Here is a 14,899-nt window from a genome sequence, read left to right as displayed (position 1 = left end):
TCTCCCAAAGGCTTAACTGGAGAATGAACTGATCCTTTGTAGATGCCAAGTCACTGTGAACAGCTTTTTCTTGGATGCTACTTCTGTTCCTTCTGGAACTTTTGTTCCTTCTGGAACAGGAGAAGGAACAGTATTTGAACCTGGTATTACAGTATCTTACTGGACTAGATGAGTTTTAACACTCCCTCGCTGTACCAGTTGGTTACTGAAAAGGGCCTCCCTGCTGTGCACAGACTCCTGGAGACACCTGAAGGCTAGGCTTTGGACTGAAGTGCAGCCAGCGCTGCTGGCTCTAGCTCTAGGAAAGCTGTAATATGGATGATGTGCTGGAGGGGAGCACGTCCCACAGGACTCATCATTACTGTTGGACTTCGGTGCTAAGTCTTGCAAGGTTTCATCATGAGTCAGCATGGGAGCTGGACTGTGGGCAGAAAGGAGCAGGATTCATGGTGTTTGCTATATCCTCCAGCCCTGCAGGTGAGGTGATAGCAAAAGCACTGGCATCTCAGTAGCCTGAGCTCTCCATCTCYGAGTCCTTCTGCTGTTTCTCAGTTTCCTCAAAGTCTTTCACAACCTCCTCATCCCCATGAACAGTTACCTGCCTGGCTCCATGCTGGGTTGATGCTCCTTCGGGGTCCTGCTCTCTCATCAGCCCTGTTTCCCCTCAGGCTGCTGTGAGGGTTTGCATAGCCACATGCAGACACGCCCAGTGTTACTCATGTTGCATATTTGATGGGACCAATGCCTGAAATTTATGGAGTGATTTTCCCTGCTGCAGAGTACTTTACACTACACAGACACAATTGGAGGTTAGGTATCATCAGAAAGCCAAGCTCTGTACCAGGGAATTAGTCATAAATGCTTCCTTACAGAGATCTGTCTGTTGATGCTGTACCTTACAGGAGGCCTTGTAAGCTCAGAAGGTCTCAGGAGAAGAGGTGAATGTGAAGCCCAAACAATTCAAAGACAATGTGAGTGATCCTCCCCACTCCCCATTTAGCTTAGCAGTTCTTGCTTTGGCTTCATTTTGCCAGGCCTGCTCAGGGAAAAAGCAACATTCCTGGTCCTGTCCTTGCAACCAACAACTAATAATTAACCAGGCCAAATCCACCACACACTTAGAGCTGCTTTGATCCCTTACTACCAGTGAGGAGTCCTGGGGCACCAGCTGTGGGTCAACTCCTACATCCTAACACAAGAGTAGGGGCTCCAAGGGCGCCTATGCAGGAAGCTCTTGAGGGTCCAGGGGACAGCACAAGGAAGGCAGGATCTGAACTGTGACTCTGTGCAGCTCCCACGCTTCCTGTCCTTCCTTCCCCAGCTGGCAGAAAGGGGACAGGTCAAATATCTCACCTATGACCCTGGCAGAAATATACCCAAGTGGGTCGCAAGTGTTTTGTTCTTGGTGAACACTGGAAGGGAGCTACAAAACAATGCAGACTAGAAATGCATTAATTGCTGGCCCAGAGATGATTTTTCCATGTGCCCAGATGGTTATGCTTGTTTTCCTGGCTTCTGCCTGGATGCAGCTCTGCAGTCAGAAAGGTCTGTCTAAGAGCCGTGGTAGTCCTGGCCTGGCACTGGTGATAGTCCTGCTGTAAGCTAGAGGCTGGACTGCAGACTCTGGAGGTCCCTTCCCATCACCATTGCTCTTCAAGGAGTGCTGGCAGGTCTGTGACTTTCCTGGAAGACATGCAACTGGATGCAGAGCCATTGCTGAGGGCTGGTTGCCATGTCTGCCCATAAGATTTGCATTGCACTCTTTGGATTTCCACACCAATAGAAGTCATGCTGTCAGTGTTGCATGAAACTGGTGTTTCTGCCTCCTTTCCTGGGTGAGCTCTACCTTTTCCCTTTTAACCCAGACAGGGTTGTGTCACCATCTCTACGCATTAAAGTTTACAAAAGTGTGGTCATCCCTGTGTCTGCTGACATGCATTGCCAATGGGTACCTACAACAGAAAAGCCAAGTGTGAGCAGCCTGAGCATGCCTGGCTGCCTCAGAGCACCTTGCACTTTGTATTACAAAAGGAAAGGAAGGCTGCAGTCACTGTGCTGAGGTATTCCATAAAAGCACCTCCCAGTACCACATATGCCACAAGGCCTGGGTGTTCCTGATGACGCGAACATTGCCCAGCAGCACATTATTGAGCTTAAAGATGAATGGTAGTGTTTTGCTCCTGTACTCCCTGAGGTTCAGGACACCACGTCTGAATTATAGGGCTGATGAGGAAGAGCAGATGGTGTGACTGGAGAGAGATCAGGTTGTCAGATGTTTGATGGACAAGTGTCAGCCTCTTTGTGGCCTCTCTTTATAAGCCAAGAGGACTCGCTCACTCACTCCCACTGCCCTTCTTGACTGCATGGACAGGCCCGGAGCAACAGGTCAGGTCTGCTTGTAATGTGTACTCTCCTTCTAACTCACGCTGTTGCTGAAAGAAAGGTTACCGACTACTTCAGAGGCTTTAATATTGCTCTGATCATTCACTTTGTGCTTCTAGAGAAAAGCATGGAGAATTCAGGCATTTTGCTTGCCATCACAGTTAAAATTTTCTCTGAAGATTCTGCCTTGCAGTTCTGCACCTGCAGTCTTTGTTGTTTGTGAGCGTTGGTGCTTCCCAGTGAGGTTAGGGGATGCTGCAAATTCATGGCTTTGGTTAAACATTTCTGGGGGTCTGGTGATCTTCCTTCCAGTTTGGCCATGTGGAGGGGACAAGGGCATCCCCCCACCTATAGCTTTGTCCTGGTTGGATTGCCCAGAGCCAACGCTTGGAGAAAACCGTCTCCGAGAGGGGACAGTGACCATCTTTGCTGTCCTCTGCCCTGCTTGCCTGTGCCCAGGGACTTGTAGCCGAGCAACAGTTTGCTGCTACATACAGCAATTCAGGGTCTAGATATTGAGACGTGTTATCACATCTCCTCTGAGAAAGGCACTGGCACAGTCTTGGACACTTCTCAGTTCGCTGGTGTGCTCTGGTACATACTTTGGCTGGACACCAGATGCAAATGCTGTGAGGACCCACAGCTGAGTTGGAGGGTCCAAAACACACTGGGTCTGAGATGAAGGCTACGGTCAGGAAGTGCTGATGCTCCAGCTGTGTCCGAAGCATGGCATTGTGCAGGTGTGCCTGCCAGCCAGAGGGGGGCAGCCAGGTGCAGGGGAGGATTTCATTTCGGGGAGGTGCAGGAGATTGCTTTGCTCTGGAAGAGCTCTGCAGAAGCAAGGCAGCCGTGCTTGCACTGGGCTAATGTGGGAACCTCCCCTGCAAGGCAGTGAGCATAATTCCCAGCACAGCGCTGAGATCCCATCTCCTGAGCCTTTCCCTTCTGGTCACACCCTTCCCTGGTGTTGGTGCATCTTCAGAAAAAGGACAGAGAGCAGGTAGGGATGGGAGCACTGAATTGTCATTTTGGCTGGTCTTTATGTGATCTTAGCCTGTTTTTATAACAAAACCTCAGAGTCTGTTAGTGCTTCCTGAATGTCACAGGTATGCATGGTGACTAATCTCTTTGCTTCCTCCTTTGCCAGCAGAACCTTTATTCTATTGGGATACAGGAGGAATTCACTTCTGCAAGTGGTTTGTGAGTGTTTGTTAGTGCTGTCACTGACCTAGGAACATATATCTTACATGGGCTTTGTGGCATAGATTGTCAAAGGTCCTGGCTACCATAATATATGGATGATACTGGCATGGGCAGTGGAGCCTTCAGCCATGGTGGGGGCATCCAAGATGTATAGGAAATCTTAGTGATTCTTACTGCAGCCACTTCTCAGGAGTTGGATGAGGGGACACTGGGTGGAGGAATCCTCATCATAAAGTGTACAGGAGTTGTGAGATAGGTATGATCCACAGAAACCACAGGTCTATGGCCTATTTGTCAGTCTTCTGAAAACCAGTAATAATGGGGAAATGATGGGGAAGCTAAAGGTCTTCTTGAATACCATGATTTGCAGGAATGGCTGCAAAGGCAGGGGAGATGAACCCTGGGGACAGAAGCACTGCAGAGATGGAGTCCTTTCTGCCCTGAGCATGGGGAAAGGCCGGTCTGGCTGGGTTCATCCCAGCCCAGTGGCCTGTTTGGAGGGGACCTCTGCAGGACTTTGGTGCAGCTTCCTATTCAGAGCAATGCTCTCACCAGTCCTAGATCAGACCAATCCTGGCTTTGTCCAGTCAAGCCTTGAAAACCAAGGTGTATATCCCCCCTTTCTAGTGACCTGTCCCAGGGCAGCAGTCTCCTCTGGCTTCCTGATGTCCAAGCTGAACCTCCCAAGCTGCAGTTTGTGCCTTTTGCTCTTTGTTATAACATCTGCCTCTGCTGAGAGGAGTTTGCCAGAGCAAACAGAGAAACCTCAGACTAGTTGGCTGAAAGTAGTACTGGGCTCATGGCTCCACTGGCTCACCTAGGGACAACTTCTGACAAATATGGGAAAGTAGATTATCTTGGCATGGCATTTTGAAGCAGCTTTGATGGTCTTTGGCAGCTTTTGTCATCTCAGTTGTTTGTGGCTAGGACCAGAACACCATTATTTAAAGATAAGTCAAGGGATGTCACAGAACATGAAACCCACCAGCCAAGGAATATACACTGGCTTTCAGTCACTGTCAAACTCAAGAGATTTTTTTATTGTTAAAAAAAAAAAAAAACTTCATGAAAAATGGAATATAAACACAGTCATTCGCTTCAGCTAGGATAGAAGGTATTTTCTAAGTGACATGTGCATCAGCTCTACAAGAAAATATAATCAGTATGAAAACTCAGGGTGAGTTTTGCAACAGGAAAATAGCAGTGAAAAGCATCTAGCTATAACTTGAGTAGAGAAGGCCTGTCTGGCATCTATTAATTCCTGTGCGGGCCTTGCTTCTCAGTCCCTTGTAATCCATGCTACTCATTGAGGCAGTTATTTTGGTAATTTGGTCTGTCTCTGATCCCCACAGGCACAGCCTGCACTGTCTTGCCTACATACACATGCACTTGAGCCTGCCTGCCTGCCTTCCTTCCTTCCTACCACATGCTTTCAGGCAGTTCAGAGGGGCTTTAGACTAAAAACATCTTAAAACAAGGACTTGAACAAATGAATCCAACCTATAATTGTGTGTCACTTGTGTTCAGCAACAGGAAAGAATAAGTGTTAGTAGAGATGATGCAGGTTTAGCAATGCTGTCTGTCTAAATGGATTGCGTAGTAATCCGCCCTCTCCTCCCAGTCATCCTAGGACGTCTTCCCCTGCACAAAGACATGTAAGCACCAAGATATTGTTGGTGGACTTGAACACAGAGCAAGATTTGTATTGACTCTCTGGTATAATGTGACATAATAAGCTTTTTGTGTTGCCCACATGGTGCTATGCAGTGGGTAGATGTTCCTGTTTCTCTCGGAAGCTCAAGAAGGCCTTTCTTTCAAGGCTGTAACACTCCTGGGAGACATGCTTAGGCACCTCCTCTGGGAGCAGGAGACTCTGTTTTATGAACTGCAACAGCATGGTTAGTGGAAAGGTCCCTTCCAGACCTGCCCTAAACTGCAGGCCTCCTTGGGCTGTGGTGCACAAGAGGATTTTGTGGGCCATGGGGAGGGAAGGGCAGCCCAGGACCACATGGAAAAAAGTTATAAACCACTGAAGGCAGGGATGGAGAAGGGGACCTCCTCCACTTTTTGGAAGAGGGGAGCAGATCAGCACATGGATGATCCAGGGAGCTGTGCGTGGCACGTCACTGTTTCCTGCTTTGCCCTTTTCTTCTTCCCCAAGAAGTCCTAGCACAGGACTGGCTTTTTTGAGCACTGATGGACACCAAGCTGATTCCTGCAAAAGGACCTGTCATAAGCCCAGGACCTGGCTCCCAAGTGGCAATGGTCGTCTTTCAACCGCAGGTTTAGCAGATCCCACGATCACCCTTTCCCATATGCACCTCCAGCCCTTTCTCTGCATTGAACGTTCTCTGCTGTTTTCTTGCCCAGGTACACAGGCTCAAACAGTTCCTCTGAAGATCGGCACAGGAGGCCACAGCCTTTCTACCTGGAGGAAGCTGGTACATCAGCACACATTGTGCCCTCACAGCTCAGGCCTCTCTACTGTGCACCAGGGACTGTGCTGAATGGCAGAAGTGCTAGTCCAAGGTGCTGCAGCCCTCTCAAGCCCTCCCTCCACCCCGAGAGATGACTGGTTATACGCTGATGCCTTTAAACCTCTATGTAGTACCTTCCATCTCTGTCTTTGTCTCATGCAGCTGGGATCCCACCTGCTTCCTGCCCTTCGCATCCCCATGGGGACCGCATCAGCCCTTGCTACCAGCACGCCCTGCCTGGCACTTCAGCTCAGCTGGCTGTTGGCCTGGAGCTGCGAGGCTGCTGCCAAACCACCCTTTGGCAGAACAAAATATCCTAGACTAAAATGCCTGCACTACTTTGCAGCATGACGTGGTGGAGGCACTGCCAACCATCCTTGAACTTAGTGAAGTTCTTTATTGCATTCAGTGTATTTACCACCCTGGGCAACTGGATGAACAGGCGAGGGAGGGTGCAGGGAGGTGACTGTAAGCATGTCCTCCTCTCACCAGCTCTGTCCTCCTCTGAGCCCACCACAGTTCATGTCCTTCTCTCCACCAAGTGGCTCAGCCTGCTCACTGTGACCCCTTTATCTCCCAGGCTTTGTTACAGGGACACAAGATGTGGCTGTGCCTTGTGGCCCTGTGTCTGGCCCTGGGAGTGAGCGATGCTATCATGCTTGAAAGAGCGAGCCATGAGAACCCGGAGCAGTTCATGAACATTGTAAGTTCCTCTGCATGAAGCTGACCCTCCAGCATGGCATAGTTCAACTGAGCAATGGAGGCGTGTTCTTTATCCTGGACTTTCTCAATTGTTTGTGTGAGGATGAGGGATGTTAGTGCAAAGTCCTCTCCTGTGTGATCTCAAGGCCCTTCACCTGTGCAGTGCCTCTGGCATCTCTGCTAGTGAGGGTTCCTTGAGGAGGGAAGGCGTGGCCCCCAGCTTGCACCGGGCCATCAAGCAGGCCATCGTGCTCCTATTTTTGCAGTAGTGTAACACACTTCATGCCCTCAGCCTGAAACAGGGTCAGTCTCCAGCCCTCCTGTAGTACTGCTGAGGCTTCATATATCATGTGCATGTGAAGATGGCACAAGACAGCACAGATGGCATAGTGTAGGTGTTATTGTGTCAGTCTCAGAGCAGATATGGTATGATGGAAACCACAAGGTCATCCTTTCCCATCTATCTTTTCTCCTGGCAGAGCCAGAAGATCTATTTCCAAGGGTATCCCAATGAGGAGTATGAAGTATTGACAGAGGACAGCTATTTTCTCACTATGAACCGCATTCCTCATGGCAAAGGGGAAGCTGGGAACACAGGTGGGTTAAGTTTCAGCTCACAAACAACTAAATGTGAAGTAAAGTTACGACCTTACAAGGGGATGAGGAAGAATGTTACAGGAAAACAGTTCAAATTCCTATGCCTTTAAGCAAGGTTTCTAAAGTTGGAAGAGCGATAAGAGGTTTTCATCACTTTCATCTTTGTGTTATGGATCTTTTAGTTTGGGAAAGTCAATGAATGAGATGCAGCTCCTCCTGGGAATCAAACACACTTTTTTCTCTGTGCTGCTGGTGGGGAGGGAACAGATCTTGAGCTGGCCCAGGGAACACAGGAGCTCACGAGCATGTTTTGCTGAAAGCTGAGCAGACCCAGGATGGGGCAGCATGATGTTACAGAGTCCCAGCACCTAGTGAAGAAGGGGCTTTGATTGCTCCTTCCTTGGAGCAAACCCACCTCTGTACGCCAAGGTTTTCTGAAGGTGCAAGGCCAGGAAATGCAAAATGTTTCAAAGTGGAGAAGAAGCACCAGCAGAGTGAGGAAAATTATGAGATAAGGAAATATTTAAAATGCAACTTGCAGAAAAAAGAAATTACTAGGATAGAAGAGACCATTTTTTCCATACTGTTCTGGTGGTGGTGGTGGTGGTGGTGGTGGTTTTTGTATGACAAACTCAGTTTCTTCTCTTTCAGGACCCAGGTCCCCAGTGTTGATAGTACATGGCTTTAGTTTAGATGGTGGTGACTGGGTGGACAATCTCCCCAGTACCAGCCTGGCATTCATCCTCGCAGATGCAGGATATGACGTTTGGTTAGGGAACAACAGAGGGAACAGCTGGTCCCGACGACACCTGAACCTTTCGACTGAACAAGAGGAATTTTGGGATTTCAGGTAAGGTGGCTCATGAGCCCAAGGGTTTGGGGATGCTGGGCTCTCAAAGCTGCCCACGTGTCCTCACAAGGGTCCATGGACGTATCTGGGTGGCCAGGTCTTTCTGCTCCATGCAGGCAGGTGCTGGCTCCAGAAGAGCACATGGCCCTCACGCGTGGGCCATGCCAGCGAACCCCGGGCACTGTGCCCGCAGGGAGAGCAGGAGAGCAACCCCTGCGCTTGGCAGCTTGGGTGATGCTCTAGGGAGTGACAGCTCCAGGAGGGAAGGAACAAGGTAGGAGGTGTGGGAGTGCCTCTGCTAAGCGGAGATGCATCTTGTGGCCCTGATCTGTAGAGGCACCATGAGGCAGCCTGCAAAAGCAGTGTGTGGTGAGGATGCTGTTGCCGTACACAAAGGGCAGGAAATAGGCAGCACATCCAGCTTCTCTCCTTGCCTTCCAGTTTCCACGAGATGGCCATGTACGACCTCCCAGCAATGGTAGACTTCATTCTGCAGAAGACCAGGCAGTGGAAACTGTACTACATTGGCCATGCTCAGGGCAGCTCCCTTGGTGAGTGAGAAGGAGGAACAGGGCAGTGCTTGGGAGCAGGGTGCCGGGATGCCGGGCGAGAAGGGGCAGCTCTGCCTGTGGCATTCCCCAGGGACTTAATGTCTAGACTGAACCGGGGACTGGTCAGGGCAGAGACTTCCCCAAGGGTTGTGCTCTGAGCTGTGTCGGCCCATGGCAAAGCCAACCCCAGGCCTTGTGTGGGTTTGTATTGTATCCATCTCTGCCTGAGGACCTTTTGGTCAGCAGCATCTGTTCTGCTCAGGTACTGCAGGATCATGGGCAGGCTCAGGCTGGAGGGACCCCTGAGTGGGAGTCTCCAGACCAACACAGTTCACCACACAGCCAGCGTCCCAGTTACAGCAGGCTGTGCCACTTGCGGAACAGTGTCTGTCATACTCAGGTGTTCCATGTGACTTCAAGAGGTTTAGCTTTGGCCACACTTGAGGAGGGTTAGGGTGACCTTCACCAAACCTCTCTCAGCAAAGGAGAAATGTTAATGGCAAACTACAGCCAGCAAAGAAGTCTGTGCATTTTTATGTCTTATCCCTGCTCAGGATGCACTCCACTTACCCCATTTCCACTCAAGAAATTCACTTTACAGAGGAAGAGATTTTCTTCTCCCCTCTGCCCTGGTTCTAAGCTGCTAATCAAAACAAGGAGCCAGCCGCTTCCAGCTCTAGGCTCCTTTTCTAGCAACAAAGGATGTTCAGCCAGGACCCAGATCTGTGATTTCCTTAATCAGACCAGGTATTGGGACGTATGCTGGATTGGTGTCATCACTGTTTGGGTTATTGTTGTGATCTCTTGCTGTTTTTCAGGTTTCATAGCATTTTCAAGCATGCCGCAGCTGGCTGAAAAAATCAAATTGTTCTTTGGTTTGGCTCCTCTGTACACCTTTCATCAAGTTAGAGGTCCTGTCTTAAAACTGGCATTTTTACCAGACACACTACTGAAGGTATGTTATTTGTTTATGTTTTATTAACATATCTATTCCCACTGAATTAGCAAAATCCAGGAGAAATCTGAAACTGGTGTTCTCTATATTGCTACTGCTAACCTGTTATTGTGCACTGAATCCCTACCTGCAGCAGGTGTTGGAGAGCTGTGTAAGGAGATGAGAGAGAGGATCCCAAACAGCAGAGATGTCTCCCTCCTTCCAGTTGAGCATGGCCAGATTTCAGAGTTTGGAATACCCAGATCTCTCTGTCATTAACATTTATGTTTTTACTCATTGAACTCACTCTTGACTCCAGGCCTGCAGCCCAGGAAGTGCATGCAACAGCCCCATGCCACCCTTGTTTCACTCTTTGCTCCCAGCAGCCAGAAACAGATTTGAAAGGGGAGCTGGCATTCTTCATAGACATGTTCCACCTGAGGAGCATCTATAAATGGCGATTATACACTAGGACAAAGAAGTCTCTGCAAAATGCAGATCTTCCAACTGTACCAAAATGCTGTCTCAACCTTAACAAAACAAAAGTTGGGATATCTTTCTTGAAGTGTGAGACAAAATGTTTGTCTTCCCACTGAATGTTCTGTAGGCAGCCTTTTCCAAAGGAAAAGTGCTTGATAAAAACATTTCTATTTGGGATTGCTACAAAACCCCTTTCCTCCTCCAGCTGTAGCAACACCATTTGCTCTTTCCAATTGCATATCCTTCACTCTGACATCCGGGCACTTCTTCATTGACAGTCATTCCCTGAGGTCTGGCTCCCAGAGCAGGTGCTTGTGCATCCACCGAGAACTAATGAAGTCCCACCTGGAGCTGGAGCAGCCTCTGTCCCTGTCACTGCTGAATGTTACACAAGCAATAAGGGGTGCCTAGCCATCTTGGCTAGACACCACTCAGCCACCTCAGCTGAGCTGAGCTTTAAATGTTGGTACATTTAACATCATATACCAAAATGCACAAGGAAGATGGGAACAAAGACATGGCTTGGAAAGGAAGATTGTGATTCTTTACTGGTCTGGCACTCAGGTGCAACCATAAATAAGTCTCATGAGGCTGGTTAGCCAGACAAAGTCAGACCCTCCAATATCAGGAATTACATATCAGACTTGTTTGGAGACAAGTGGTTCCATATCCAACCTCTGAAAAGGGAATGTGTATTGCAGGACCCACAGTGACCAGTGCTCTTGTGCTTTTACAGGCAATATTTGGAACAAAACAGCTGACTCTGGTGGGAAGAAAAGAGAGAGCCGCTCTTGCCAAGACATGCAGCAATCTGCTAACTGCTGAAGTTTGTGAAAATGAGGTTTTCCTTATTGGTGGATATAATAAGAAGAACTTGAATGTGGTAGGTGTATTAGCCTATCCAGTTCATAGCAATCCACACATGCCCATTTCCAAATTTCCTCGTGCTTTCCGTAGATATCTAGAAATAGCTAATAAGACACAAAAATTAGTCTTTCTTCACTCTTGCAGAGCTCTCCTAGGTACTCCTCCCCAGCCTGCCCTGTGTACATGCATTTTATTTGGTTGCTATGGAATAATTATGTCCTGAATGGCAGAATTAAAAGTTCATTGTGGCATGGGAAAGTGGAATCAGTTATGTGACTTTTGAAAGCCAGACAGAAGCAAATGCCTTAATCCTGTAGCTGTTAAATAGTGAACTAGAATACTGTGCTATGCCTGTGTTTGGGGTGCATTTCCAATGTAAAGAACACTTGCTTCAACAGTCAGGGCTACATTTACTTTGTATTTCCTGCAGCTGTGTGGAACTCCCATAATAACTGGATAACTAAAGGTGCCACATTCTTTAATCTAATATGTTGTACATAAAGAATCTGAACAATAATGTGCGTAAATGTCATCTAAAGAATCCCCTGAGAATTAATTCAAATTCACTGCAGCCTTTTCTCTAACATCAGGTTTCCCTCTTGAATTTCATGTAGAATTTCATTGAGAAATAATTGACAACTGGTTACTGAGTGATTAGTTGAGGTTATAAGCATGACATAAACAGACATAAAAAATATACCTTTGTAAGTGTATAGTTTTCTCACTAGATGATACTTCATTCAATTACAACCTCTGCTTACAAACTAGCTTTTGAGATGTTAATCACTTTCCAGTCAATAACGACTACTCATTTCTGAAAACATCCACAAGGAACGAGCCAATTCCATAAAGATAAGTTCAATAAAGCTTGCTGGAAAATATGCAAGTCTATTAAAACAAGGCAAGACTGGAGGATGCAATGTACAAATGGCAGTAAGAACAGAGATAATATACAGATCAGGATATACAAAATAATATGCATCATGATGATATGATGATATATAGAAATGATATATAGATACAAGCCGTGCAGGTAACAAGATTTACAATGAAGTATTTAAGGCTGTTGGCTCTAGGGAGATGTGCTAGCCTTGTGAAATGCAAGCAGAGGAAATGGGCTTGAACGTGACAAAAGAGTGTTGAACTGTGGCTACGCTGATAAATAGACTCTCTCCTTTTGGATGATTTCTGGGATTCTTTGCAGTCAGCCATCATCTTTCCTATATGGAATAATAAAACAACATCTCCAAAGTTTGCCACCTTGCTGTCAACTCTTTTTCTAGATCAGCAATGAATAGAATCAACATTTTGGGCCCCAGCACAGATCCCTGTGGCACTATGTTGACCCCACCTCCACAGAGCAAACCGACCATCCTAACCTTTTTCTCATATCCTTTATTTAAGCCATTGGACACCCTTCTCTCTCCACCTATGGCAGAGTAACATCTCTCAGAGCCTTTTGGTAGCAACCTTGATGAAGTCTGCTTCAATGGGTGCTCCCTTATCCACATGCTCATGAGATATGACTCACTTTGCAAAAGCCATGTGAACTCTTTCCCCAGTTGTACACCTCTTCTATAACTTTATTCTTTGGGAGAGGTGGTATTAATTTTCTGAGTGTGGATGTGAGGTTTACTAATCTATACTTCATCTTTTCCTCTATGGGACTGCTTTAAAAAATAGGCTTCACATTGTTCACCTTCCAGTGTTACCAAGGCAGGGTTAAGTAGGAAGTTATACTGCATACTTTGTGGTTCATACACTTCATCACCAAGTGCCTTTACAGTGCTGGAGTGAGCACCTTCGGGGGAGGAATTTTATTACAGTTCACTGATTTAAACATCTTTCTTGCTGTAAGATGATTTTATATTAAATGTATGATTTGTGTAGCTAGTAGGAGAGGGATAAGAAATGAGAATAAAAAGCAAATAAGTAAGACATAAAAACATTGTTCAAGGCAGTGGTTATTTGGAGATTTCTTTCAGTGACGTTCACTATGTCAAGGTTTGAATTATTCCCAAATGTTACAGCTAAAGGATGCTTGAGTAGAAAAGATAGATTTTCATCATTCTCAAATCACTTAGAAAATACTTTCTTTTTTACTGCAGAACCGACTGGATGTATACTTAGCACATTTTCCAGACTATACTTCAGTAAAAACTCTTCTCCACTGGGGACAGGTATAGACTCTGATTTTATAATGACTGGAAACCAATGCTTTGTCTTTTAATTTGTGAATATGATATTTTATCATGCTGCTTCATTCATACTGGAGACAGATAAGAAGGTAAAATCAGCTAAGGCCTATAAAAGTGATTTTAAAAATGCTACACCAAGGGGTCTCAAAAGCCACAGCTGTCTCTGGCTGACCAAGGCAAAGCCACCAAAATGCCTGCTTCTGTCCCAGGTGAGGATCCCAGGCAGATGTTTTCGGGAATTTTTCTTTGCTCTGGCTACTTCTCAGCTTGGTCCTCTGCCACATGTCTCTCAGATCATTGAACCCCTTGAAGGAGGTCTCTCCCATCCCCTCGCTGACCCCAGGAGCTCCAGGTCTTTGATCCTGGCTGTGGCTCACCACCATTTCTGGTGTTCGGAGTGTTCATGCTCACCCACATTGCAGGCTGAGCACCCTGTCTCTGGTTCCTCAGACCCCCTGAATGTGGCCACTGCCAAGCTGCCCCACTGACCCATGGTGGGACCCGAGGGGAAGGCCCAGGGCTTTCAGAACTGGCAACAGCAAGCACCAGCCCCAGCATCGGGGCTGTGCTGGGGCAGAGACTGCTCTCCTCAGCCTTGCAGTTGGTCCTTTCCTCATGGTGGGGCTGATCCAAGCCATTACCTTTACGGCGTTAATTCTTTGCCTCTGCCTTTCAGACTGCCAAAACGGGGGAGTTCAAGCAGTTTGACTACAGAGAGAAGAACCAGGAGAAATACAATCAGGTGAGCTGGGGACTTGTGAGGGTGAACTAGGTAGAGAAAAGGGAAGAAGAGGGTGAGGTTGACTGAGACTGGGAGAGAGGCCCTCCCATGGTCTAGCACACTTGTTATTCTCTCAGTGCCTGGGTTCCTCCATCAGAGCACAGCCATTCTGCTCATCCCAACCCACTGCTGTGGGCACAGGGAAGCCTCCTCCATGAGGGTGAACGTCTGGAGCAGCTGGGAGCCCATCGTGACTGGCCTTTCCTCCAGGACGCTGAAAGACAGTACCTTCAGTTCAATGGCATTATTAGTGTTACAGCCCTTGAATAACCTGATGGTTTTTCTCCCCAGTCCACCCCTCCCTTTTACAGGATAGAAAACATGACTGTTCCAACCGCCCTGTGGAGTGGCGGACAGGACTGGATCAATCCCCCTCCAGAGACCGAACGCTTGCTCCCTCGCATTACTAACCTCATTCATCATGAGCATTTCCCTGACTGGAATCACTTTGACCACCACTGGGGCAAGGATGCCCCTCAGCGCATGTACAGGAAGATTGTCGATCTGATGGAGAAAAATCCATGACAGCCCCACATGCTGCCATATGGAAGATCCACTCATTCCCACACCCTTGGGGAGACTAGCTTTTTGTGAGAACTGTCAGTCTGCTTTTTCCTTTCTTGATGTATCTCTTATGAATCTATTCCACACTGATTTAATGGGTTAAATGTAATTAGGTAATTTCCGCCTGCCCTCTGTGACTATATTTAAAATAAACATCTGCATCACAGCCTGACTCCGACTCTTCACTTGGTGGACATCATGGTTGTGCTTGTACACTGTTGCCAGAGGCAAAGTGTGCCGGAGCCCTAGGCTGGGGGTGGTGACTTTTTCCTGTTCCTGGCTCAGGGCATTACAACCACCTTTCCAAGCGCCA

At 47.5% G+C, this 14,899-nt stretch overlaps 1 protein-coding gene across 1 annotated transcript; it reads left to right on the top strand.

The window, feature by feature from the left end:
* The first annotated feature begins 5,359 nt into the window (after positions 1-5,359).
* Positions 5,360-14,547, top strand: LOC112977211 (putative lysosomal acid lipase/cholesteryl ester hydrolase). Its single transcript, XM_026089270.1, has 11 exons — positions 5,360-5,483; positions 5,956-6,026; positions 6,643-6,765; positions 7,244-7,361; positions 8,013-8,211; positions 8,653-8,762; positions 9,581-9,717; positions 10,913-11,059; positions 13,152-13,223; positions 13,918-13,983; positions 14,314-14,547. The coding sequence occupies exons 1-11, from the start codon at positions 5,360-5,362 to the stop codon at positions 14,545-14,547; spliced, it is 1,401 nt and encodes a 466-aa protein (XP_025945055.1).
* The last annotated feature ends 352 nt before the right edge of the window (positions 14,548-14,899 follow it).

Source organism: Apteryx rowi, unplaced genomic scaffold (assembly GCF_003343035.1).
Source record: "Apteryx rowi isolate R43461 unplaced genomic scaffold, aptRow1 scaffold_807, whole genome shotgun sequence".
Lineage (NCBI taxonomy): Eukaryota > Metazoa > Chordata > Aves > Apterygiformes > Apterygidae > Apteryx > Apteryx rowi.
The sequence above is the reverse complement of the archived record's forward strand: the minus strand, read 5'-3'. Positions and strand labels throughout refer to the sequence as shown.